The sequence below is a fragment of the Kwoniella dejecticola genome, chromosome 11, assembly GCF_000512565.2.
Source record: "Kwoniella dejecticola CBS 10117 chromosome 11, complete sequence".
Classification (NCBI taxonomy): Eukaryota; Fungi; Basidiomycota; class Tremellomycetes; order Tremellales; family Cryptococcaceae; genus Kwoniella; species Kwoniella dejecticola.
In genome coordinates, this window is record NC_089311.1 from 1,551,715 (window position 1) to 1,576,901 (window position 25,187).

At 48.5% G+C, this 25,187-nt stretch overlaps 9 protein-coding genes across 9 annotated transcripts; 3 read left to right on the top strand and 6 right to left on the bottom strand.

Annotated features, from left to right (window-relative positions):
• Positions 1-373: 373 nt before the first annotated feature.
• Positions 374-1,916, top strand: I303_108707 (uncharacterized protein; the record flags this gene model as incomplete). Its single annotated transcript, XM_018410242.1, has 4 exons — positions 374-1,025; positions 1,092-1,289; positions 1,354-1,774; positions 1,871-1,916. The coding sequence occupies 4 exons, from the start codon at positions 374-376 to the stop codon at positions 1,914-1,916; spliced, it is 1,317 nt and encodes a 438-aa protein (XP_018260051.1).
• Positions 1,917-2,893: 977 nt separating this feature from the next.
• On the bottom strand, positions 2,894-3,628 carry I303_108708 (uncharacterized protein; the record flags this gene model as incomplete). The annotated part of the gene is made up of 3 exons (XM_018410241.1): positions 2,894-3,104; positions 3,217-3,281; positions 3,401-3,628. The coding sequence occupies 3 exons, from the start codon at positions 3,626-3,628 to the stop codon at positions 2,894-2,896; spliced, it is 504 nt and encodes a 167-aa protein (XP_018260050.1).
• Positions 3,629-4,224: 596 nt separating this feature from the next.
• On the top strand, positions 4,225-6,455 carry I303_108709 (uncharacterized protein; the record flags this gene model as incomplete). Its single annotated transcript, XM_065969901.1, has 7 exons — positions 4,225-4,413; positions 4,598-4,779; positions 4,869-5,120; positions 5,189-5,287; positions 5,347-5,894; positions 5,961-6,236; positions 6,328-6,455. 7 exons carry the CDS (start codon positions 4,225-4,227, stop codon positions 6,453-6,455), a joined length of 1,674 nt encoding a protein of 557 aa, XP_065825973.1.
• A 184-nt stretch (positions 6,456-6,639) lies between these two features.
• On the bottom strand, positions 6,640-9,405 carry I303_108710 (uncharacterized protein; the record flags this gene model as incomplete). The annotated part of the gene is made up of 6 exons (XM_065969902.1): positions 6,640-6,738; positions 6,833-8,090; positions 8,185-8,390; positions 8,459-8,658; positions 8,722-8,845; positions 8,935-9,405. 6 exons carry the CDS (start codon positions 9,403-9,405, stop codon positions 6,640-6,642), a joined length of 2,358 nt encoding a protein of 785 aa, XP_065825974.1.
• A 509-nt stretch (positions 9,406-9,914) lies between these two features.
• Positions 9,915-13,466, bottom strand: I303_108711 (uncharacterized protein; the record flags this gene model as incomplete). The annotated part of the gene is made up of 10 exons (XM_018410238.1): positions 9,915-10,857; positions 10,921-11,009; positions 11,068-11,504; positions 11,554-11,646; positions 11,701-11,830; positions 11,890-11,964; positions 12,061-12,382; positions 12,460-12,594; positions 12,676-12,768; positions 12,901-13,466. The coding sequence occupies 10 exons, from the start codon at positions 13,464-13,466 to the stop codon at positions 9,915-9,917; spliced, it is 2,883 nt and encodes a 960-aa protein (XP_018260047.1).
• A 560-nt stretch (positions 13,467-14,026) lies between these two features.
• I303_108712 (uroporphyrinogen-III C-methyltransferase) lies at positions 14,027-15,967 on the bottom strand (the record flags this gene model as incomplete). Its single annotated transcript, XM_018410237.1, has 1 exon — positions 14,027-15,967. One exon carries the CDS (start codon positions 15,965-15,967, stop codon positions 14,027-14,029), a length of 1,941 nt encoding a protein of 646 aa, XP_018260046.1.
• Positions 15,968-16,002: 35 nt separating this feature from the next.
• I303_108713 (uncharacterized protein) lies at positions 16,003-16,938 on the bottom strand (the record flags this gene model as incomplete). The annotated part of the gene is made up of 7 exons (XM_018410236.1): positions 16,003-16,104; positions 16,167-16,240; positions 16,300-16,479; positions 16,539-16,599; positions 16,652-16,670; positions 16,732-16,804; positions 16,863-16,938. The coding sequence occupies 7 exons, from the start codon at positions 16,936-16,938 to the stop codon at positions 16,003-16,005; spliced, it is 585 nt and encodes a 194-aa protein (XP_018260045.1).
• A 791-nt stretch (positions 16,939-17,729) lies between these two features.
• I303_108714 (uncharacterized protein) lies at positions 17,730-19,696 on the top strand (the record flags this gene model as incomplete). Its single annotated transcript, XM_018410235.1, has 6 exons — positions 17,730-17,818; positions 17,887-18,570; positions 18,715-19,144; positions 19,227-19,318; positions 19,386-19,593; positions 19,682-19,696. 6 exons carry the CDS (start codon positions 17,730-17,732, stop codon positions 19,694-19,696), a joined length of 1,518 nt encoding a protein of 505 aa, XP_018260044.1.
• Positions 19,697-20,028: 332 nt separating this feature from the next.
• On the bottom strand, positions 20,029-24,612 carry I303_108715 (uncharacterized protein; the record flags this gene model as incomplete). The annotated part of the gene is made up of 21 exons (XM_018410234.1): positions 20,029-20,148; positions 20,222-20,313; positions 20,373-20,442; positions 20,551-20,681; positions 20,763-20,792; positions 20,874-21,150; positions 21,207-21,423; positions 21,536-21,594; positions 21,652-21,935; positions 22,011-22,228; positions 22,291-22,453; positions 22,524-22,678; positions 22,745-22,851; positions 22,906-23,004; positions 23,082-23,432; positions 23,538-23,759; positions 23,845-24,063; positions 24,111-24,182; positions 24,240-24,319; positions 24,384-24,449; positions 24,510-24,612. 21 exons carry the CDS (start codon positions 24,610-24,612, stop codon positions 20,029-20,031), a joined length of 3,135 nt encoding a protein of 1,044 aa, XP_018260043.1.
• Between the last annotated feature and the right edge of the window lie 575 nt (positions 24,613-25,187).

The window sequence follows — 25,187 nt, forward strand, 5'->3', positions numbered from 1 at the left end:
CGACCACGCACAGAAACAGCCAAGAACATTGAAAAGGGAAAAGCAGCAAGGGCCTAGACTGTGAATGCGAGTTGAGGGATGGGGCGATATAACATCAACATATAAAAAAGCAATACAAAGCTGACGATAATCTGTTTCATCTCCCTCGAATTGTACACGACTTATAACCATCAACCTATCATTCGATCACAATCTACTCCTCGATATCTCCTATAACTGCCTGACTCGACGTCAACCCAACAGTCCACCTACTCTCGACCCTCGCACAGACACTCATTTGTAGACGTTAAACACTCGTTTCAACTGCTCATCGATCTATCATCTCATCAATTCAACCTCAACTTATACAGTAAATCAATTAAATCGAATCAAGATGCAACTCTCAACGCTTCTTCCCATCCTCGCCCTCCTCGCCACCCCTGTACTCTCAGTCAACCCTCACCGGAGACACGCTGCCAAAGGTGTTGATCACGCTCGAGCCGTCGAACGACTCGCCACCGTAGTCGAAAGAAGGGAAGTCGACAAAAGAGCCGCATCCATCGCAGCTGGTCACCCTCGAGCCTTAGAGACTAAGCCCAAGAGAAAGGTAGTCAGGAAGAGAGGTGCGACTTGTCGAGCCAAGACTTCTTCTACCGAAGCTGCTGCAGCCACTCCCACCGAAGTAGCGGCTACTAAAACCTCCTCGAGCGAAGCTGCTCCGGCCGCTACTACCTCCTCAAGCTCCCTTGACGCAGAAGAGAACTATACAAACCCAACTCAAGTAAGTCAAACTCAAACTGAAGATACAAATCAGAATCAGAATAATAATCAGAACAATTATCAAACGCAGACTTCCGAAGCAGCTGAATCTCAAGCATCCGCTACCGCTACAAGCACTTCCGCTGCTGCGGCTGCTTCAAGTTCTGCTGCTTCCTCTTCCGGAGGTAGCTCCAACAACGGCAACTACACTCCTAACGGTATCAAAGCTGGTATTGCCGGTGGAGATGCTTACGATCAGTGCGAAGCTCACATTGGATGGTGGTATGGTGAGTCGTTATCTCCCTACCTCGCGCAGCATAACCCAATTGATGTCTGATTTTGATCCACCGCAGACTGGTCTGCCAACCCATCCGGTCACTCTGGTACTCCCATCGCCGTACCTATGCTTTGGGGTGCTGGGACCGTTGATTCCACCGATGCTTCCCGATTGGACGTCTTCAAGGCTATCTCGTCGACTCCTCAATACATCATGGGCTTCGAGGAACCGGATTGCTCCACTTGGGGAAGTGCTAACATCGATGTCAGCACTGGTGAGTCGCCGTCTCCTAAACGCCCTCACACATCCTAATCGCTGGTTTTGCTTCATCGTTACAGCCGCTGGCCTCTGGAACACCTTGATCGGCCCATGGAAAGCAAAGGGATCCACTTTGATCTCCCCCTCGATGTGCCACCAAGCCGCCGAGCAATACATCGGATGGTTAGGATCGTTCGAGAAGCAGATCTCTGTTCCTTGGGATATCACCAACATCCACGTCAACAAGAACAACATGGACGGCGTCAAGGCTGATATCGATTACTACTGGAACACTTTTGGTAAACCCATCTGGGTTACCGAGTTCGCCTGTGTGGACGACTCTTCATCTTTCATCCCTTGTACCGACCAAAGCGAGATCAACACCTACATCAACGAGATTGTTGATCTCTTCGAGGGTGATTCGAGAGTACACGCTTACGCTTACTCCAATGGCGATGGTTTGGGCGACGTTTGGCCTATGTACTCTAACGGTGCATTGAGGTGAGTCGACGCTCAGTTTCGTCTGGTCCAATTTCCTTTCTCCCTTCACCTTCTGTGACATGGATTTCGTGTGCTGATTGTGCGTGGCTGTATTAGTCAATCCGGTCAAACCTACATCAACGCCATTTCTAAATACCATTAAGCTGTTCTTCGATATCAGCTTTCGCTTCTCATCCGTATAATTCCTCTGGAAGGCGTTATATTCTTGACACGTGTGATCATCGATTTGATATAGTCTTATATTCTTCCTATAATATCATCGAGTGAGAAATAGGTCGGACTAGATAGAGTAATCAAAGTCATGGTAACATTGTCATTTTTTGTTTCTGTTTTCGCTTGGTCAGTTTCGGACGGATGGTTGGTACATCATGCACCTCAATTTATCATGGTTGTTGGAATCGTACACCACGAGCGTAAGAGCCAGATAGCATACAGTCTGGAACCGCATGCATTCATTTCGATTCTATCGCAGTAGCAGTGTCTTCTTCTGTTTCTGTGGCTTAGTGCTGAATCAAATAAACCAGATATCGCAACAGCAATTGTTTGATATCGCTCTTGCTCTTGCTCTTGCTCTTGCTCTTGCTCTTGCTCTTGCTCTTGCTCTTGCTCTTATCGCATCGTGCCCTGTTTCATCCTGGATCAACGGACAGACAGAAGGAGGGACACTGGTCGTTACGATGTTCAGGAATACGAGGACATAATTTGCGTCGATCGAGTTGACATACATGGGGAAGACGGACAGACAGCAAGGTCTATTTGGAGAGATCAAGAAAGACTTGATAGCTGCAGCAGTGAGTCTACAGATGATAACAACCACGAACCGAAGTGAATGTCCGCTAGCCTTTGTACTTCCGCCAAAATACAAATGAAGACCTTCTACGATTGATTACACACGAAATGCATGATTCGATGAAGATTAAATCGGTGATTGTATCTCTCAGCGAGATACGCGTGATACCCAGACGATGGGAGACCGAAAACGACATGAGGCCTCAAGTACAAGTATATCTACATTAGAATGAGTGGTGTATCTGTATTATGAAGAGCCGGGTCGTTGCCCTCATACTACGACCAGATGAATTTTCCAATGTACAGACTGAAGAGCGAGACTGTGAACTCTTAACAGCAGCTACCTGAAGCTACGTGATCGACCGCAGCCGTACAAGTATCTCTGCCAAAGATGATATACCCGACAGTCTGACCGAGGAAGATGACAAAGAGGATATATCCGTTGAAGAACATCCCGAAGAGCATGACAAGGAAGGCGGCGGTGAATTGGCTACCGTAGGCTATCCCCCGGATGATCTGTTGTACCCATGAGGGCCTGAAGCTAAAGTGCCTATGCGGTAAGCTTAATCCTTTGTGACTTTAGGAGAAAGGGATTTACACATTCGAGAAAGTGTGAAGAAGAGTGACTTGATCTGATTTGAGATGTGACTTACTGGTATGTCGTTGGCGAAGATGCATCTTTCGAGACCTCTGGTAAGGTGACAGGAGTCAATCCAGCCTATCAAGCAGCATCGTATAGTGGTACGTCAGCACAGGGTGATAAGAGCGTATCAAGTTCATGTGACTGAACGTCAAGAAAGACTAGGCTTCAATGTCCGGTGAGGATGAAGAACGCACCTTGGCAGCCATGATCAACCTTCTATCGTATTCCCTTCCGACCCTTCTCACAAACTCTATGGCGATGCACAAGAGGAAGACTCCGATGACACTCCCAGCAAATCCTCCTTTACTTCGAACATGCCAAGTCGCGGAGAGGAAGCACGAGTCGATGGTGTACCAGTTCCAGAGCATCGAGATCTTGCATGCGTGCGAGTCCATGTCCATATCGCCGTGACCCATGTCCATGGTGAACAGTGTACTTCGGCAGTGGGGAAGCTCAGATAGAGAAGATGGATCAGTATGGAGTAGTTGATGAACGAGAGTCTTGCTTGATTGTAAGAGTGCGGGAGGATATGAGGAGTAGCAGAGGAGGAAAAGTTCCACTTGCTCAACTATATATACATATATACAATGTGCTCTGGACTTGTGTGTCCCATTCAACGGGGTCACTTGCTCGCCAAGATCAACCTTTGTATGCATCATCTCACAGAGCTGCGATCTGAATGGTTATAGATTTGGCTCAGCTGTTCGAGTGTGATCGAGCCATTTGCATGAGTCATCTTCTGCGACAAAAAAGGATGCGGCAGTATGAGGATGGACGAATCAGGTAAATGGCTCATGTGTTTGAGGCCTTATCGATAACCCTTTGAAACATTCCAAGGGTGGTTCCGGAATTCCAGGGATGTGCCACGAATACATCTGTACGGGGCGAGTAGTAGTGGTTAAATATCGTTGCTACCACAGAGATACATATATATCGCGCCAATGGAGGACTATCGATTACAAAAAAGGGTGACTTCTCCTTCTGTGTAGACAACAAGACAGAGCCCGTACTACTCAAAATGGACATGGGTACAATGACCTCCATGCCAATGGGCTTGAGCACAAATCGACCCACTCAGACTTCTTCGTCCCTTATGACCGCCACTACAGATTATACACCCGGTACAATTGATTCCCAAGGACGATATGTCCCTACGGCAGCCGAACGAACCGCATATCAGGCCGCCAGGATACCTTGGGCTAAACAGGTGAAGTATGGTTATTATACGTTAGGCTTCCTTTGCGGTCTGTTGTTCCTCTTCACCGTCCTACGACACCTTTGGAAACTTCGAATTCGATATGGATCCGCTTCTTCGACCGCCTTCTACACCAAAGGTACTGCTTTTTTCCAGAATGCTGTCTTATCCTCAAGTCCCGGAAACTTACGAAAAGGTACTATCATGGGTGTGGACATTCGGTGCTCTTGGTCCCAATCTCGTGCTTTTCGCTGGCTTGCTATTTGCGACTGGTTTTACATTCATCAATGAGTACTACTATTATCCGCCATTCTACGGGTCTGCACCGCTCTATCTCAGAAGCGAGTGGATAGCCATGGCTACATTACCTCTTATCTTGTGAGTGCAGTACATGTCGCATAATGACTCCACGATTCTTCGCTACAATCGCAATCGCTGACCTGGATTTTCCATCCATTTTGCTGTAGCGTTCTGGGATCGAAGCGGAATATCATATCGGTATTGACCGGCGTATCACACGAGAAGCTCCAAGTACTGCATCAAGGAGCGGCTTTCAACTTCACTTACATGAGCATCGTCCATACGGTCGCCTCGTGCATTCGAGCGATTCGCGAACGAGGTTTGGCGGGAACGATGGCTGTCAACGGGATATACGTCTCCGGATTTGTGGCTCTCGCGCCTCTTTTAGTGTTATTCACAGGTGCCTTGCCTCCTTTCAGGTGAGTCAATACCCGCTCAAGATGAGGTGTCGATGCTCTTACTTGACTGACTCTGCTCTGCTGCGTAGACGAGGATTTTACGAGTCATTTTACTGGGTACACATTATCATGGCTGTCTTCTTCCTTGGCGCAATGTTCTGGCACGGCTACCGAGAACTCGATAGCGAGTGAGTGAAAGATAGTTCTGCTTTAGACTGCCAATTGACCAACGTTGTGCGTTTTGCAGTGCGTATATGATAGCTACTATCGTTCTGTTCCTATCCAGCGTGACCTGGCGGTTGGTCATGGTCATCCTCAACAATCCGACCTTGCATCTAGCGAAAGCAGAGATCGTCGACGAGGATGGGACCCTCAAACTCACCATACCTACTATGTTCATCGATTGGCATGCAGGACAACACGTATTCATACGATTTGTCGGTGTGAGGCCATTCGACTCACACCCATTCAGCTTGGCCACTACCCCTTCGCCACCATCCGCCAAACACGACTACAACCGTGGTTCAATTAGAGAGATGGTTTGTCTTCTTAAGCCGGTTGGGGGCTTCACCATGGCCCTCTCTGACAAAGTCAAATGCGGTGCAAATAGCTTTAAGGTCCTTGTTGATGGACCGTACGGAGGAGTCGAGGATGGAGAATTGCGGAAATTTGATAGAGTCTTAATTTGCGTGGCTGGTACAGGAGTCACATGGGGTTTGAGTGTCTTGCAGGATCTCGTTTGGTACGGTGAAGCAGGTCAGGAAGTCACTTTTGTCTGGGTGTTTAGGAAGACCAGTGAGTCGAGACGCTTCTTAACATCACTCAGTCAGCTGCCTCGCGCAGTCACTAGTCGTCCCCTAGCATCGATCAAGTGGTTCGAGAGAGAATTGGATTCGATCCGTCTTGCCTATCCTTACGTCGATATCCGGATACACATCACCGGGGCTACAACCTCGGACATCGACGCAGCCGGTGTGAATTTGACGCCCACTGAAGGTTCAGATGTTTCTTCCTCAGCCAACAAAGAGTCGGAGTTGATCAATCTATCAAACTTCCATACTCAATCCACACGTCCTGATATGCCTCATTTGATTGAAAAAGAAGTGGCCATCGCCGCAGGTTCCTTAGCGGTGGCTAGTGAGTAATTCCGCGTCTACAAGGTCATCTTGCCTGAAGTAGCGATGCATACACTGACTGCTTGCTTGCTTGCTTGCTTGCCGTGTACCAGCCTGCGGACCTCGTGGATTTTTGTCTGACTGCGCCAACGCAGTAACAAGAGCTCAAATCGGCATCTTGTCTGGGAAATACCATGATTTGAGCGAAGTTTATATGAAGTCAGAATCATTTGGTTGGTGAATCTGATGATGCGCAGCATGAAACCGCCGTGTGCATGAAAATACACTACTCCTTGGAAGTCTGATATATACAGTGATGCTTTTTACATGTGAACAGAATGGACAGCGCTGGTGACAAAGTGTTTCGGATGATGTGGTATGTTCTGCCTGCCGTGACGTCCTGGTACGAGTCAACGCAAAGGTGTCTAATCCCCTCCTTTTGAGCCGTTCCTTATGGACCCCCAGAAGCTGACCTTCTCTACGCCTTGAACGAGCTGATCCACATTACCCAACCACATGCCGAGCTGTGTTGCCGATTGACGTCAGTTGTTGTTCCTCAAAGCTCGCAAGGCAGAACAGGTGTCTGGCAGTGTAAGAAGCGTAGCAGCTGAGACTCACCATCTCCTTTTTCTCCTCCACCGATTTCACATCTCCCGGTGTCTTCTTCTTCTTCTCGTCTAAAGGCCGTTCCTTCCGCAGACTAAACGATATCTTCTGCTTATCACTGACTACCCTCTTACTCGGTCCGAGCGGGGTCATACCGTTGGCCAGCGAAGGGGAGGAGGCAGACGGCGGGATACCTCTTGTAAGTTCCGCCGGGAAAGCTCGGACTTTGTTGGAAGGGGTGCGGGCCATCTGCTCGCTGTTCGCGGGAAGGGGTGGGACGGGAGGTATAGATGATTTTCTGCTTGAAGACAGACCAGAAAGATGAGATTGAGTCCTCGAATGTCTGATTTTAGCCGGTCTGGGACCTGGCGATTCTGATAGCTTCGTTCTTCCCTTCTCTGGCGACTCAGGTACATTTGACTGTATCAAGGGACTTTTGCTGACTCTGCGTATACTCGATCTTCTCGTTGTGCTCATGCCGGATGATGTGCTGGGTGATCGAGGAAGGCCATTCGTATCTGTGATAGTCAACGAAGGTTGGGTACTCGACCGTGAGATAGTTCTGGAGTGAGGGATGGGAACGATAGTAGAAGAACCAGAGGAGCCAGAGTAGGATCTCTCGGAAGTAGTGGCCGCATTGAAGGGATCAATAAACGTAGTCATTGTCGTTGATCTGTCTTTCTCTTGACTCATGCTGGACCAGTCTCTCTGAGTCGTGTCGGATCTCACTAGACCACTCTGAATTCTAGGTAGACCTAAGCCTAATCCTACTTCACTCTTCTCTTCATCGCTGACTACCTTGTTTGACCTGTTCGATCGAGGTGTAGGGCAATCCGAAGTATCCATCTCATCTAACATCGCTGCTAATCCTCTCGATGTGGTACTTTGCGATATCGGCAATCGTGGAGAAGCAGGAACAGTGGGCAGACCGGGCGTAGAGGAAGCGGATGTGCAGACAGACGACTTGCGGGTCGCGGGAGTGAGGTAACCCAGGTTGGGCTGAGGCGCTTTTCTTGGCGTCATAGGAACGAATGGCAGATCAAGATCTGCGAGACCTCTGGGATGTAGCGATGATGGGGATGGAGATCGGCCGTCAGGAGCGATCTTTGGTAGGCCGATGGAGTTCTGCGAAGTGGATAAGGGAGACGGAGGGAATAAGGTTGATTCGTTGGATGACGATGAAGAGGAGGACGATGCGGAAGAAACGGCTCGTTGAGGTTCGTTTTGTTCGGGTAGTAGGTAGAAGTAGAGAAATTCGATGCATTTCATCCTGAAGGGCAGAGAACATCAGCATCTCCTGCCTCATTTGATATATTACGTAGATCTGGACGCCGATAAAGATGGTGTGTAATGTAAGTTCTCACCTGACATCCTTAGTGACACCTGTACCCTTCAAAACCCTCACAACAGCCTCCAACCCGCCGAGCTTTTCATATGTTCGCGCGTTATTAGGCGAGTCGACCAATACACAGAATAGCATTTCCAGGATGATGTATGCTATAGCCTTTGAGTTGGCGCTTTCATCGATCGGGGGTTGAGATCGGAGAAGTAGCAGGAGGTCAATGAACATCTTGAGAATTACAAGGAGAAAGTCAGTTGGGAATACACAGTTGTCACCGTCAGATGGATTTGCCTCACCTCCATCACCCAACCTTCTCCCATGGTCTCCTTGCATTTCCGACTGATGCAGCATAGTCCCTGTAATATACTGGAGATGACTTCAATCTCAGGTATCAAGCTGAACGCCACCTCGTCTCGTGCTGGTAGAGATGTATGTGATGAGCGTTGGGATAGCGTCGTCGTGTGTCTGGTCAACAGCGACAATAGAACATTATGGACTAGATCGTCATGTCAGCTTGATTCGCTTGTCTGTGGTTGCGATTGCGGATTATCTGACTTACCTTGCTTCGATAGTAGGTCCTGCATACTTAAATGAGATTGATCAATGCAGGTTTCCAGCAGATACCTTTCTGCGTTTTTGAGAGCCGACAACCTTCGCCTGGAGGAGCTGCGTAGGGATCGTAACTATCAGGAGCGTATAATCCATCAGCAATGCTGTATGCCTCCACACATGACGTCCACGATGAGATATGCCGAGTCAGAGATGCACTCACATCGCTCAACCAGTTATCCAGACCTTCGTCTGAACGTTCTCTCCTCATTGTCTCAGCAGCTGCTTTCTCCCTTTTGATGACCTCGGCAGCGGAATGGCTCTTACTTCTACTCGAACGCTGGGGCTGAGCTTGTCCAGGTTGTTTCGTCGCGTGCTCTTCAGATCCTTCTGCACTGTGCTTTGATGATTTCCTTGGAGATGTGAGTCCTGGTAAGGTTGCCATAGATGCAGATGCAGTCATTGATGATGGATATTGAGGTTCATGAATGGGAGGTAAGAGGGATTGTCTGGAACGGGAGCGAGAAGGGTAATGTGCCTTTGAAGTGACATCTTGGTCCATCTTGGAGCGCGATGGTGTACGACTCGATGACGATGATGATGATGAAGATGATGTCGCTGGGTGGGTTGGAGACGCTAGGAAGGAAAGGGCTGAGGTTGATTGAGACTTTCGGTGGGTTTGAGGACGTGACATGGTGATTGCGGGAATGAGAGGATTGTCGATGCTTCACCCATAAAGCAGGTTGTTCTCACTTTTGCTGTGTTCTTACGGTTAGAGACCGCTGAATCTCCGAGGTATGTACGTATCGAATCGAAGAATTGAGGGTCGTAGGTTGATGGATATGGGATGATATGTGAGGAATGTTGAATGACAAGAGGTCAATGTGGTCAATGTTATTTGTTTATCCTGCAAAGAAATAAAACCAGCCGCGCCAAATAGGTTTGTATGGTGGCGTCACATCACGTGACTCGGGCTGGTTTATAAATCCATTAATTCAACTTTCGACAGCTTAAATCCGCGCAACTGCAAACTACATGCATGGCGCTGAAGACGCTGTCGCTGTAATGACGACCTCTAGACACATATATGATTACATTCAGATAGAGAACATGCGAAAATCGTGTATAGCGAAAGGACGGAAAATGCCAGAATTGATGCGGACGAGATGCGATTCTGATCCAGCTGTATCTCCTTCCACGCGTTTACTCCTTCAGATCCGAGGTCTTCTTTATCCTCTCCATTGGATCACTTCTTTCTGCTGCAGCAGGCGTACCTGGCATAGGTGTAGGAACTGACTTGAATTTGGGTACCTTCTTCCCTGGGACTGGTTGAGGACTGAGGATCCCTTCGGCAGAACCTGCAGCAGTGGTCGCTCGCGGCTGGGAAGTGGAAGCGGTGGAACCTCCTGAAGCTGGTGGAGTGGGCTGTCTACTCGGGGCATTTGACCTCACTACACCGCCTTGACTCGCAGCACGCAAGATCGGTGGAGTTGCTGCGCCTGTGCCGGGTCCTCGTCTTCGTCCACGTTCCATAATCAGAGCTTCCGAAAGCAGATTGGCGTTGTTGCTCGGTGGTGCGATATTAGGCGTCACCGAGCCTCCGCCCGAGAGCAGTCGAGCAGGAACAGCCGTTACGGGATCCAGACCTTTCAGAGGTACGGCAGCGGTTGTTGCAGTAGAAGCATTCTGAAGTGCGCCATCATTCGATTCGGACTGTCTCCTCGAGTTGACCCTCACTTCAGATTGCGTCCGTCTGACATCTTCATCGCCCGGAGCCAAAGGCAAACTACTAGGTTCAGCAGTGAACTGCGGTTGTGACGCAGGTGGAGGGGGAGTTTGACTGGTCATCTGCAATTTTGGATCGTCTGCAGTTGGTGCAGACCTCGATTTGCCGGGTTGCGAGAGTGGTTTCTTGCCAAGACTGAATTTAGGCATCGGCAATTTAGGTAGACCAACACGTCGACCGGCGCCACCAGGTGTAGGTAACGGTTGTTGTTCGAGATCCGCATCATTTGTAGATGGTAAAGGTGTCGATTCGGCCAAAGCCAAGTTTTGTCTTGCTAAAGCCGCTTTTCGAGCCGCAAGCATGGCTTCTCGAGGCACGAAGGCGGAAGCATCTGATCGAGGTACCCCATGTTCGTCATACCTGATGAAATGCAGTCGTGTCAGATTGTTTGACTGGATAAGAAGGCCAAATAGAGTCACTCACTCGTCATAGATTTCTTCACCAATGAGTTCCTCCAACACATCCTCAAGGGTGATGATTCCGAGCGGCGCACCTTCTAATCCTTCGAAGAACTAAGAGCGAATCCTGTCAGACCAGATCGTCTCGCTTTGCATGAAAGTTGAGCCTCACCTTTTCCACTGCACCCGGTGCCATTTGCGCATCGGCAGGAACGGTCTGTTCCAATTGAGTCAATTTTGCCTTTTCTATCATACCGCCTTTCCTCTTCTTCTCTTGTTCGGCTTTCGCATTCTCCTTGATCTCCTCGGCGGCAGTCACGTTTGTCGACGTCGGTGAGACAGCGGTAGTCTCGCTACCTGAATTTGACCGCTTATTCCTCTTCTTTCTCCGTTTCTTCTCTTCCTTTTCACCTCTTTCCACATCTGTGTCAGTCTCGTCTGAAGAATCAGAGTCTGAAGACGACTTGTTTCCGTGTGATATCTCTGCTACTTTTCTCATGAATCGTTGTCGAAGTCCACCAGCTGCTGCAGTCATGACTGATTCTGCGTCTTCGAGATCTTTCTCCACCCTTTTGGGCCTTCTGGAGACAATAGCCATGTGCGAACGACCTGATTACGCTGGTCAGCCGAAACTTCACTTGAACAACAACCAACTCACCTTCCTGGAAGACATTCAGCATATTGGTGAGCCGCTCATCGTACGGTACAGAGGGGATAGCGTTGATTGGTATGGAAGCAAGAGGTGTGGCATCTTTGGTAGCACCGTCAGCATGAGTACGTCTTCACAAGGACCGATCTAACTTACCTTCGGGATCAAGCAGTACACAACTCTTCACCAACAAGCTTCCTAAGACCTTCTTGACCATCTTAGTTCTCGCAGGGCCTTTGCTTGGTGCAGCGAGGTTGATATCGGGGACTTCGACCATCTGATAGACCTATAACGAGCGAGAATGATAAGCGCAAGATTCTGCTGATGAGGTACTGTAGTACGTACTGGAATACGGGAATGACCAGATTTGACAACATGTCCAAGGGTTTCATAATCCAGCTTGGCTTCGATAGGTAGCATCTACACATTATTTCATTTTAGCTTCCAGGCTTCCCACTTCGACACTCGACCAGACCAGGTTACTGCAAGAACTGATGGAAGTGCGAAAACACTCACAAAAACATCCTCGATTGGAGTCATGGCTTCCTTGACACTCTTCTGAGCGAGATCTAAAGCGCCCTGAGCCATCTGAACCGTATCGAAATCCAGATCTCCTCCGCCCTCCGCTCCGGCCGCGTGCATCTTGATCAATTCTCTCAACTCGCTTCGCCTGTAGATAATTCCGTGGTGTGCACCCAAGATGTATTCTAGGAGCTTCGCAATTGGCCAAGCGATCGGGAACGCGATCCAGATCATCACTCTAACGGGCCATGCCATTGATGCACCGACCAAAAGACCGTATCGAGAGCAGATTGATTGGGGGATGATCTCTGCGAAACTGTAATGATTCACCTTATCAGCTATTAGGGTCTTTTTTGAAGTGTATGTGAGGAACGAAGAGAGCTTTTAGCTTACATGACTACCAAAGCTGTAGAGGCTATGACAGCATAGATACCACCACCGATAACGTTGTCCATGACCACGGGTAACGCTTCATTGACAATCATATTACCCAAAATGAGCGTTGTCAGAAGTAGATGCGAATCTTTCCTATTGTTGCACAGCACAATCAGCTTGATTTGGCTGATTTGTCATTCGGGCAAACAATGAGTGGATTCGATGAAAACTCACCTGACAGGTAAAATCTTCCTAGCGTAATCTTGCTGTTTCGGCGTCCCAGAGATACTGAGTACTTGCAATTGAGTCGGATCGACGGAGAAGTATCTGGTCGAAAAAACGGTTCGTGTTATCAGCACGACTCACATCATCGGGCGGTACATCTCATTCGGAAGAAGGTATGTCACACGAGCAGGCTTGCAAATTTTGCTGGGGATGTTTGGGAAATCGAGTGCTCACCCTAGTGTCAAACCCGCAAACATTCCACTCAGAGCCACCAACACAGGTATCATACACGCTTCTACGATTTCTCCCGTGCTCAACTCCCTCTTGTTCCATGAATGTACATGCGGAGTCGTCCCATCGTGGGCGATTGTGAAGTGGGCTAACCAGGTCGAGGCTGAATCCAAGACGTATTTGAGGAAAGACAAGATCGGCGTTGCTTTCCTCCTACTACTAGCCGAGGGCGTTTCGTACGAGGTATAAGGGTCATATTCGCCATTTGAGCTCATAGGGGTCGCGGAGACTGTCGCTGGGATGAGGGTGATGGCCAGTAAGAAGGGGATAAGGAAATTTGCCGCTTTGATCGAGGAGGATATCAAGGCGGATCGCCTAACGCTGTTGACGCGGTTGGCATTTCTCTTGGTTGGGAATGCACCTTCCTCTCCCACGAGAGGGAGGGAGGAAGGGTTGAATACTTGATTTAGTTCATTGTGATTGATCTTGTTGTGATTATCGCTGGAAAGACCGAACGGTCGTATATCCGGCGGAGGGGGTGGTTCGGTATTTTCTTCGAGAGCGATCATCCGATTTGTGTTGCGATTCTCAGTCTACTTCCTTGTGGTGTGTGGTATAAGTGGGGATAGTGAAGGGTGATTCAGGCGTGAACGATAATTGGAAGAATGAGAATGAGAAGAATGAATAAGAAGCAGGATGAATGTTGGTCTGGTGATCGGTGTTTGGTTGTATGGTGGTGATTCCCAGAATAAGTTTGTTTCACCAAGCCAAGCCATTCAAGTTCTATTTTAGGAAATAACTGGTATTGACTGCGATTACAAGTCTATGATATCACTTGCAACCGGGGATGAACCAGGCTTGCTTCGGATAAGGCAGGCATGCGATGCATGGAGCTTAGCATGCAACCGGGAGGATGAGTTTCTTTTATGTGTCGTGCATCATGCGGTCAAGTCAGTTGATGAGCCTGCTGGGATTATGTTCACGGGAGCGAGATCGGTTCCATATGCTTCGTCCTTGACATGTCGCACTTATCCGAAACGTACCATAGGCAAGACAGCGTGTAATATATCCCATAATCCGATGCTGTGTAATTTTACATGTAGAACGTCGCGCAAATTCACTCTATCATCTATATACTGTCCAGCATTTCCCGCCAACCCTCCTGCAACCCCTCTCTGACCTTGTACTCCTTCCCATCTAGCCAATTGTCCACTATCTGCTTCTCGCTCTCCGGATCCGAATTTGCGCTATCCAGTATATCCACTTTGCCTTTCCCTTCCAAGCAAAGTACTGACCATCCCACAATGATCATTCCAGGCGGTCTTTCGTCCAACTTCTTTAAGCTCTCTTCGATCTTTCCGAGCGTGCTCATAATTATCCTTTGATCGGGACTTGAAGCTCTCTCTATGATACCTATCGGTAGATATTCGGGGTACTCTAAACCATCTCTGCCTTCTACTGACGATAATGTCAACGTCTGTATGATCTGATTGATCCTCGCTACTCCCATGAGCATGATCAGACTTCTAGATTTGATGTATCCGGGCAACTTGACTGATTTTCCTTGTCTTCCAACTCCCGTACACACCACTAATGACTCCGCGACTCCCCTTTGAGTGACCGGTATACCCATCATCAGAGGTGCCGCCAGTGCTGAAGATATTCCAGGAATCACGGTAGATTCGAATCCGTTCTCTCTAAAATAGAGCACTTCTTCTCCTCCTCGACCATAGACGAATGGGTCTCCTTGTTTCAGCCTGACCACGATCTCGCCCTGCTGCGCACCCGCCAAAGCTAGCTCCATCATCTCATTCTGCGCTCCTTCTGCATTACCAGGGAACTTCTTGGCGATGTGCAATTTCGTCGATTGGGGAATAAGAGCTAAGATTTCGGAAGGGACGAGCTTGTCGGATAGGATGAGAGTAGCTGTTTTGAGTGCATGGTGGGCGGCGACGGTCAACAATCCAGGATGTCCAGGTCCACTACCTATCAACAGTATCTTTCCCTTTCTAGGTCCTCCATGCTCGTGGTGGCGTAATGTGACTTCGTCGGAAGTAGGTGAAGAGGAGAGTGACCAGGTTTCTAATGCTTGATCTAGATCTTCCTCTTTCAATCGAGCGAGATGTTCGAACGAGTAATATTCCGACATCTGATGAACCCATCTCATCCTCCTTAACTGTTGTTCCTCTTCACTCAGCTCTTCCTGTTGCTGCGCGAACAGCTTGTCGGTGGACCCCACTCGTGATAGCGACGGAGTATGCAGTTGGTCAACTGGTGAGTTGAGCGGTATGTCATATGCGTGGTTGTCTTCCTCCGACACCTTTGTAGCCTTAGCTTTCGCACGCAGCTTTCCGACATTGTCTACTGCTGCGCCAACATTCGATGGTAATCGCGAGACAATCTCCCTCTTTATCCGGCCTGCCAGTCTACATCCCTGCCCGTTCGTTGTCACTGCGACCTGGAGATTGGATGGCTCGCCGTTCTGGCCGATAAATCGGTGCACGGAGGGGAAGGTGTATGTGGAGTAAAGGGGCTGATCGGCGATATTGATGGGTATTCGTAGGGATGAGCAGATCTCGTACAGTGTTTTCGCGGAAGATCTTGATCGACGAGAAGATGACCCGACTAGGGTATCCGTTACGCATACGATGGAAACTTCTAAGTCTGCTATGAGAGACGACCAGTCTTGGGTGGATCTTGCTGCTATCTGCTTGTAAGTCAATCGATCAGAGTCGACTAAATGTCGGAGTTCCGAAACTAGATCTTGAGCAGGATTTGATGAAGTGATCGTGACTTTGGCGCCAGCTTCGATGAAAGTCGTCGCTCTGGTAGTTGCCAGACGATTTGATCCAACAACGAGGACCGATAGCCCTCTTGGGTGGAAAGTGAGGGGTAAGGCGGCAGGATTAGGGGCAGAAGGCGTGAGGGTGTCCGAGATAACTTGCTCTGATTCTAATTTAGCTTCGTTGGGCGTAGAAGAGGTTGAACGCTTGGCAGGTGTATTTATCGAAGACGATTGTTGAGATGTCGACCATTCAAGATAAGCGATCTGGCCTGCTGTGTCCCTCATGAGCGCTTGCGCGATGAATCGGCCTAGTACGATGGTCACGACAAGAGGCAGGAGTACCCAGGTTCTGCAGTCAAGGAAGAGGTCAGTTGATACGATAAGCGATGGGAGATTGTGGCGATGATGTTGTGGACGTACCCCTATAAGCAGGAATCGTCAGTTCTAATCGTCTGACAGATTGGAGAGGACGGCTTTGACTCACGTTCGTAGTTACCCATACCACCCAGAAAGTGAATCTATCGTTATGTCCTACCATACACCAATCGCAATAATATTCTGCGGCATCCTCTCTCAGTCAGCTCTACTCTTTGATCGGAACAATGATATCGACTCACCTTGTAAGAAGTACAGTGCAGTCTTGCTCAGGGTCATCAACGCTCCTGCGAATCCCACGAGAGGGGCATGGGCGTGATACCGGTGTGCTGGGTTCTTCGTTAACGAAGATGTCCTGGGCGAAGTATGGCGGAGATAGAGATATTCTAGAGCAAGAAAGACTTCGATGACATTCATGAGAGCTGGACAAAGAATGATGATTAGTCTGTTGCGAAGGCATTATTGTCGGTCGATTACTCACCTTGAGCATTCGTGAACCCTTGCTTCGAATCTACTCCTGGCTGGCCGTACAGGTAATCCACCTGATAGATTGTCAGCTCGCTTAGACGGATAATTCAGTCATCAGTAGCTTACCATGCTATATGGGACCATGCTAGCAGCCGTACAACGTTAGCTGATGCCCTTGGTGACACATCTGACGAAAATTGGCTCACTTGTAAGGGGCCCATATCCAAGCTAGATCCCCTCCGACAAAACTCCTCGGCCGCAGAAAGCAGTAGGCAGCGTCTGTGACATACACCGATCAATCAACATCCTTGTTTGTGTCGAGCTATGAAGGACTTACCCCAAGTCACGACCACTGCTGAGAAAGCCATCCACCAAGACACCCATATCGGCGGTCGCTTATCTTGCAGCTGCATCGTGTTTGAGCGAGGCGTAACAGAGGCGAAGTCCGGGAGGATGCTCAGAGTCAAGAAGGTGGAGTCACTCTTACACTTTACTGAGACTTCCGGGACTGGCTTCTTACTGTTCAGACAAAAATAGTACGATGATAAAGAGCAATAGTCGACGACAGGTTGGCCACCTTGTCAATCTAATTTGTTTTCTTGTTATCTCCTCCACCCGGTGATCCGACTTTTTTCTGGTGGGTGATGGCGAAATCAATCCGATTCGGAATAATGCTGATTGGCCTATAGAATTCTTCGTAATTAACCCATTACAATCGATCACGCAACAATATGCGGAGTCTCCAAGTGTTTTATTAGGAATATTAGGAATTCCACTCAAAAGTGGAGTAACGAGCATTACAAAGAACTACTATTGCACCTCGTTGCTTGGCGCGGTTGATGATTAGGATTTATTGTAATGACGGTTGTAATTGTACCTTGTTTTGTCACTGTACGAGTAGCATAGGAACGGGCGTCTCGGTGTGTGTATGTGTGTGTGTGTGCGCGTATTTTATGTATGTGAATATGGCTAATCCGATATCCTTCAAAATTCACTCCTAGACAACAAACCTGAACACTTGAACGACCTCTCTAGCCTACCAGCAGCTGGGTAGAGCAACCGCGATGTGTAAACGATAACGGCCGAAGTCATCGACAAGAGCCAACCGACTACAGATGAAATAGCAGATCAAATATATCCTTCATCCGCAGTTCAGTGATCTGCGCTTGGTCTATTCACAGCCCCCGCATTATTACCCTACATCATGGCCGTGGATAATGATTACATCCCTTTGGCTACCTCTCCTTCAGGAGCAGATGGGATCGATGAGCAGAAAGAACGCATAACCCGGCGGTGAGTTGTGCATTCCTCCCGCTGTATATCTTTGTGGGTGACTGACTCGGTCTATCGTTCGAATACAGGCCGCTCAGAAATCGACCTTTCCCCTTTAACCTCCTGCCCACGTCTATACACACCCAAAAGAAACTCCTGCTTATCTTGATCCTCCTCGCAATACCCTCAATCGCATTACTCCTTCTAATCGGTCGACATCTACTTGGCACCGAATCCTCCTCCGGCAATCTGGAAATTCACGACAACCCTTACTTCTTCACCGGCGACGTATGGGAGCACAACCAGCAAGTCGCAGACCGTCTCGAACGATGCGCTTCTCTGGGCTTGTTACGGAACACTTCCCTTCCTTTTGGACCACATGAAAGACTAGACGACGAAGAAGAGCAGGAATTGATTTCGAATGGGTGCGGTACAAACCAAACGACGGTAATCATCTTATCGTCTTTGTGGTTCGCAGAGGCTTTCGCTGGGACCTCGACAGCCGGAGAGACGATCTACGCTCAAAGTGTGATTAGTACGTTGAATTACCACAACTACTCGTACGTCTTTGCAAGTTTAGGATGGTATAACCCGGATATGAGGAAGACGGTGGAGCTTTGGCATAAGCACCGGAATAATGTTAGAATGGTTTTAGCGGATCCGGATCAAGTGGGCATCTGCTACAATAACGTCGAACAGAAGTGTCTCAAGACAACGGAGAATATGGAAGGAATTGAGGCATGGAGAGTGCTGAGTTTCTGGTACTGGGATGAGTGAGTGAAAGCCCTATTCTGAGCGAAGACTTACTATCATAAAACCCCCCGCGGCGGCCAGTCGGACGTTACTCAAAAGTCTAGATAATGAATGTCTCGTCGGCTCCATCACTTACCGAGCTGACAATCTGATGTGTATTACAGCGCAGCAAATCCGTTAGGCGAACACTTCACCTTATCCCCTTCTCCACGGAACAACAACTACTTCCTCTCTTATTCTATCGAACCCACATGTCGCAGACTCCCTTCCTTGTCGGCATCAGAACGCTCTCATCCACCTCAGGCTTATCTCCTCGCTAAACAGATCAAATACCTAGAAGATACCGGGAAATTCTCTTGGACTCTAGACACACTTTCTCATCTGCAAGAGAAGTACGATATAAAGGTGTTGGCAGGGATGACGGATGACGATGAAGTTACGTCTCTTCGAGTCAAAGAAGCAGGTCTGACGAATTTGGGCCGATTGAATAAGTTGGATTTCTATCGACAACTAGCAAAGAGCTTCGTTTTTATCGGAGTGGGACAACCGAGGATTAGCCCCAGTCCCTGGGATGCGCTTTGCATGGGTGTACCGGTGAGTCGAGCTTCTTTCGCAGACTTGGAGTTCAAAGGTAGCGAAAAGGAGCTTACACTTTCAACATCTTTCGCTTGATCAGTTCATCAACCCGATATTGAGCTGGGATGAGGCAGACCCGGATAACAGGACGAGCTGGCATGCTCAGCAATGGCATATGACCGATCTTGAGCCGTAAGTATTTGTCTACATTTGTTCACATAGCATCGAAACCGCTGATTATACCGACAACAACGGATAGACCCTTCGTATACTCTGTCAAGGCTCACGATCTACCAGCATTGACCGAAGCTGTGGGACAAGCGTTGCACACGCCGATCAAGAGCTTCATACCGGATTACATGAGGTTCGAATTTGCAGCTTACCGTACTGCCGATCTAGTAGAGGGAGACTGGATGGGTAAAGCGCAAAAGATCTTGGATGAGAGGATCGAAAGGGGGGAAGGTCAGGTGAGTACAATAGGTCTTCTCTTTATTATACTTCCGTCCATGTGTGACAGCGCAAGCGGCAGTTGATGGTGATCGTTGTTCTGTTCAGGTATTTGCCATGTGAAACTCTCTTAAAAGAATGAATCGGATGTCGAAATTAGCATACGTGTTTGTCTTTCGGCTTGTCACGGCTTGTCACGGCTTGTCATCGTCGTTAGATTAGAGATTGTGTCAAGCATATTTGGTATCATAATGTCGGTGTGTCTGTTCCCACGCATGTATGAACGTTGTACTTCTTCCATAGGCATTCTTGCAGAACGGTGCTTGCGGTCCAGCTCTCATGTCCGGTTTGGCAACGGTAACATGGCTTGTGGAAAAGTGATCATCAAGATCTTGATTCATGCAAGTATGGTCCCAATCTATGTACAGTGGCATATCATCGTGAACCAGAAGCGATTATAAAGTCAATACCTCTCTCAAAGTCTTCTTCTCTACCTCGCTCAATTCGCTGATCATAGCATGGACATCATTGTTGTTATTTGCGTACGATTGTCGCAATAGGTCAGTGAGATGTTGCTGTCAAAAGTCAAGGTCCAGATTGATCAGCTTTGAGACGCCGCAAACATCAATCAACCTAGATCAGACTCACGCCCATATCTATCTGAGCCAATGGATCGGATTTCAGGTCTTCGTCATCGTCTTGAGCGTCATTCTCGTTGCCGTCCTTAGTATCTAACCAAGCTGTCGAGATGCATTGGCTTCAGTGATTGATGAAACAACGAAAAGGGATGATCTCTTACATGACAGATAATCGAATTCCCCGACTTCGTCTCCGCCCCCAAGTGGATCGTCATCGTCCCATTCTTCATCCTAGATTCCGACGTTAAGTCAGCACAAATCGATAGGTCGGCTGGAGTCTGAACATCGCGATTGCCCAAAAACCTCCGAACTAATGTCAACATAAGGGTCAAAACTCACTCCATCGTCTTCATCTATATTGTAGTCTGCACTTTTGCCTTTCCCTTTCTGCGTCGGTTCACTTTGCACATCCTTCAAGATCAACTTGAATGCTTTGAGGGGGAACGGCACCTGGGTAAACTGATTGGGGTCTACCGTGAATGTATCAGCTTGCTGCTCTTTCAGCTGTAGCGTCAACGAAGCGAGGATAGGAAGAGCTCATGATGACTTACTGTTTCGAGTCCGTGACCTAGTCATGATAGCTATTCGCGATGATGATCAGCTCATGGTCGCTTTTGATGATGCTGATAATCGCCGTTGAATACATGGGACAGTGCACGTACTATCTCTGTTCCTCTCGTCAACAATCAGATCACCCCTGACGATGACTCCCTTAAGTCGAGCATCATCCACCATAAACAACTTCGAAAGACCTAAAGCTGATACTCGGATGTTCCAGGATCCCGAAATGGTATCTGAGTGTTCACACCATGCTTCTAGCACAACTTGCAATCCAGATTTCTCCACTTCGTTCATTCGGACGGAGAAAGAAGAGAGGAGGTCTATCGTAGAAGTGGTATATTCCGTGCCAAACAGATAGGCGAAGGGCAGTACCAAGGTCTGCGTAGATCACCAAATTAGCGGATGTATGTAGGGTACAGAGAGAGCAAACTCACTTGTATGAAGGACGGTAGTTGAGCAGCAATCAATCGGTTGACTATCGCCTTTAGCAGATCCGGTAAGACAGGGGCCATGACGCTCCCTGCTTTACGGAAGAGGTGCATGATCAATTCACCAACGAAGATGCCGCCTGATTCGGAGAAAGTAGGTGCGAGGAATCTGGACAGAAGGTGGAATATCGAGTGGATGCCGTTGTTCCCTTCCTGATCGTGCCTAAGGTGTTCTCATAAATTCAGCCAGTGTTCCCACGTGTGTACGATGAGTATGCACCAGAGTCGTGCTTCAGAGCAGCGCTCGAGACGATGCAGCCCTCCACGACACTCACCATTGAATAAGCTTGTCGCAATCCTTCCTGACTACCAGCGTCAGATGGATCATTCCGTGCTGCGAAGCACTCTTCATCAGTAAAATGACCCATATACGACCGGGGGGAGCTCTTACCTGAATAACGTCCATATCATCCGTAATCCTCAAAATTCCCATGATAGCCGCCGTGACAGTTCCAATCAATTCTGCTTCCAGCGGCCCTGGTCTGGTTCGTATGAGACTGTTCGCCAGTTGAACGGCTTCGCCCGGTACATGGACCGTGTCATCATCTACAGGAGTCGAAATCGCTTCTGACAACCGGGGGGCTATGAGTCGAACAAGAGCCGGGGCAACAGCGGGATTAGGGAGGGAGGCGAGAGATTCGATTGTTTCTTCAATGATTGCGGTGGTCACTGGGTCTAAACGTGAAGTATCAGCTAAAGTGCACCGGAGTACACAGATACGGAAGCATCTTTTTGATCAAAGGGGCGCACCATCCGTGTATTTCACCCATACATCATATATCCTACTTGCAATCTCTCCGATGGTCTCCTCATTGATCAGATCCGTGTCTAACGCGAAAACAGCCCTAATAGTCTCAAGGACCAAGTAAAGAGTTTCGTTGCTGATTTCAGGTAGAAGAGGCAAGAGTAATGAAAGGATCTGGCGAGATTGCGGCTGAATAATTTCAGCCGGTATATGACGGCAGAAGCTGTAGCGGGCGATCAGCATTTCATTCGACAGCTGTCTCTTCTACTTGTGATCTCGACTCACTTTTTGATCGTCTTGACAGCCGATATCTTGACGGGTACACTGACTTCCCGACTATCCAAAACGTGTACTGCCGCTCCGAGATACTGCGCTGCTAAGCTATGCGAAAGATGCGAGGCGAATTGCGATGCGAAGACAAATGCTCGACCTTGCAGGAACGGTGTTTCTGCAACACGTTATCACAATCATGAGCTATTCAAGTGCTTACTTGATATTGCACAAGACTGGAAACCTACCTGACTGTTGAAGCAACCCCGGAATAACCTGATCGAACAGATACTGTAAGTCGAAGGTTGGTGAACCGCCTCCTGCCTCCTCTTCCGCTATTATCTCTCGAAGATCATCCGAGACTCCCCCGATCAGCGATAAGACCGATTCGAGCGGTTTCCACCTGCATTTGAGAGTCAAATGAGATCAATCTTTGACAAAGATCAAGGGAATGGAAGTCCGGGCTCACCAATCTATGTTACCACTTGATTTCAAGTCGGCCGATTCCTGTACTTTCTGCTCCACTTTTGTTTGAAGGATACTGTTGAGGGGTCGCGCCCATTTGTCCATCATAGACTGTTGACTATTGTTTCAGTGGTGAACGAAGATTGCTATTTGAATAAAACTCACGCCAATCAGATCATATCCTGAGGACCGTATCCCGTATTGCTCTGTTTCGTCATCCTCGTCAATCACAAATGCGTTTGGGTCCTCCATCCATTCTTCCTCCTGATTATCATAATATCGCATTAGACCTCTATCTTTAGAAGACGGACTTCAGGCAAAGAATATCGAGACCCACTCACATTTTCCCTCGTGATTTGGGTGTAATCAAGAACAATGTCTACTATGCCTCTTGTCGTATTACTTCCAGCTCCCGATTCATCTAATAGTATAGTCGATGCGTTCTTCGTTCGGACAGCCGGGGTGAGGAAGTCGAAGATGGCACAAGCGAGATCTGTGATGTCGACACGAGGATCGAGCATACCGACGTCTGATACAGGAGAGGGAGGCTCAGGAGCATCGTCGCCGTTGGACAGGTAGAATGCCTGGAACTGCGATAGGAGAGATTGCAGATTCCGTATGGCCAAGGGGATATATGTGGGCAGGTGCGGATGTAGGTATTTGGGGAATGCGTTGTGGTATAGAGAGAAGGTCTGGAGAGTGATACATGAGCATGAGCGATCGCATATTGCTGGGCACGTTATGGGTAGCAAGCGTATGTCTCGATGGTGTTGGGTGGATAAGGCATTGCAACTCACCCTGAAGATTTCGATGCGTATGCTAAGATCCTCCCAATTCTTCCTTACTTCTTCCGAGGCATCTAGAGAGAGCAGATGAGTGAATGCGTTCAGCCAGACAGGGGATAGGCTTTCCATGGCTGATTTGACCGATGCGGGATGTTCATCTTTGACAGTTTCCAGCATTCTCAAGGTTTGTCGGACGACGGAGATGGTTTGTGCACGAGTTGGTGCCGAGTGACGCTGTATCGAGCGAGTCAGATGGTTTTCAACAGGGTAGGGAAACGACGAATGCAATCGAGGGCTGATCAGTGCGATCCTGACTCACCTCAGGATCACCGAGTATACCGAGGACAGCAGGCAAGAGATCTTCCACCACGGGCAACAGTTGGTCCTCGCTCAGATCGTTCCTCACAAAATCCGAAATCACCCTCATAGCTCCATGCACCGAGTTGGGAGAGCCTCCTAGCAAGCCTACTAGTTGAGACAGCAGATCCGGATAGTCATCTGGCCAGTCATACCTTGCGATGGTCGACAGCGCGAATGCCTGATAGACTCATTAGCGCATTGAATACAATGAGACGTTAGACGCACAGCTGACAGTCTGATTTTGCGTTGAGAGTCTGAAAGTCCGCTGAATATGAGAGGCCGTATTTGCGCTTTGATCTATATGCGGACACTCGAGTGAGCGATATTGACATCACACAAGAGTGCTGTACTCACTTCGATAGGTGTTATTGGATGTTGAAAGCTAGCTGACGCAGGCGTCCAATGCTGATTGACATACTGCTGGAGAAGTACCCCTGCAGAGTGTGATCCCGAATGGATGTTAGCTTGACCCATATGCCTATCATCGGTTGAGCCGACTCATCTGTCTCTGATGCAGATCCACATCTTGAGCGAGCAGTATCTTGGCCAGACTCAAACCTCCCTCTGCGTAGAATGATACCGTGTCAGCGTGACTTTTCCATCACCGAATGATCATGGATATACCTGGAATAAGGAAGAGTTGTTTCAACTGCTCCTCGGCTTGTTTGCGTAACGACTCATCAGGATTCAAAGTGGCTTGCAAGCAGGACAGCACCTGTGCTTCCATCTTGCCCAGACGAGGAGGGGTATCTTGACCATACAAGCGTTGTGAACTATATTGAAATGGTTGAGATTGGTTGAGATGATTGGAAATTTACGAAAGGAGGCATCTACAACGAGCTGAAACGCGTCGAGCTATTATGAGGAGAAATGTAGGCGCGGGAGTGAACAGCGTGCGATCCACGATGCCCATGTGCCTATTTTTTGACCCCCCTAACCCCGCAGGCACGTCGGCCCTTGCCATGTGCATCCGATCAGATAAAATGCTAGACGGACCGGATACGCCGAGCAAGATATATATGGCGTATCATCCACCCGCATGACGCTAACCATTCCTGGTTTAGCGCACCGCGATATCAGCTGATCGATGATCATGAATACTCGCATTCTCGCGATGACAACTCTTCACGTCTCAGCGGAAAATAAAGATTAGATCCGAAATGATCAGAACCCGACAAGTAGTACGGATCAATGTTCAGCCGCGACTTCTGTGATCTATGTCGCAAAAATCGGTACATATATGATGCAGACGATGTCATAGAGGTGGTCACCAATGCCCAGTCAAAAAGCACCCCCGACTGA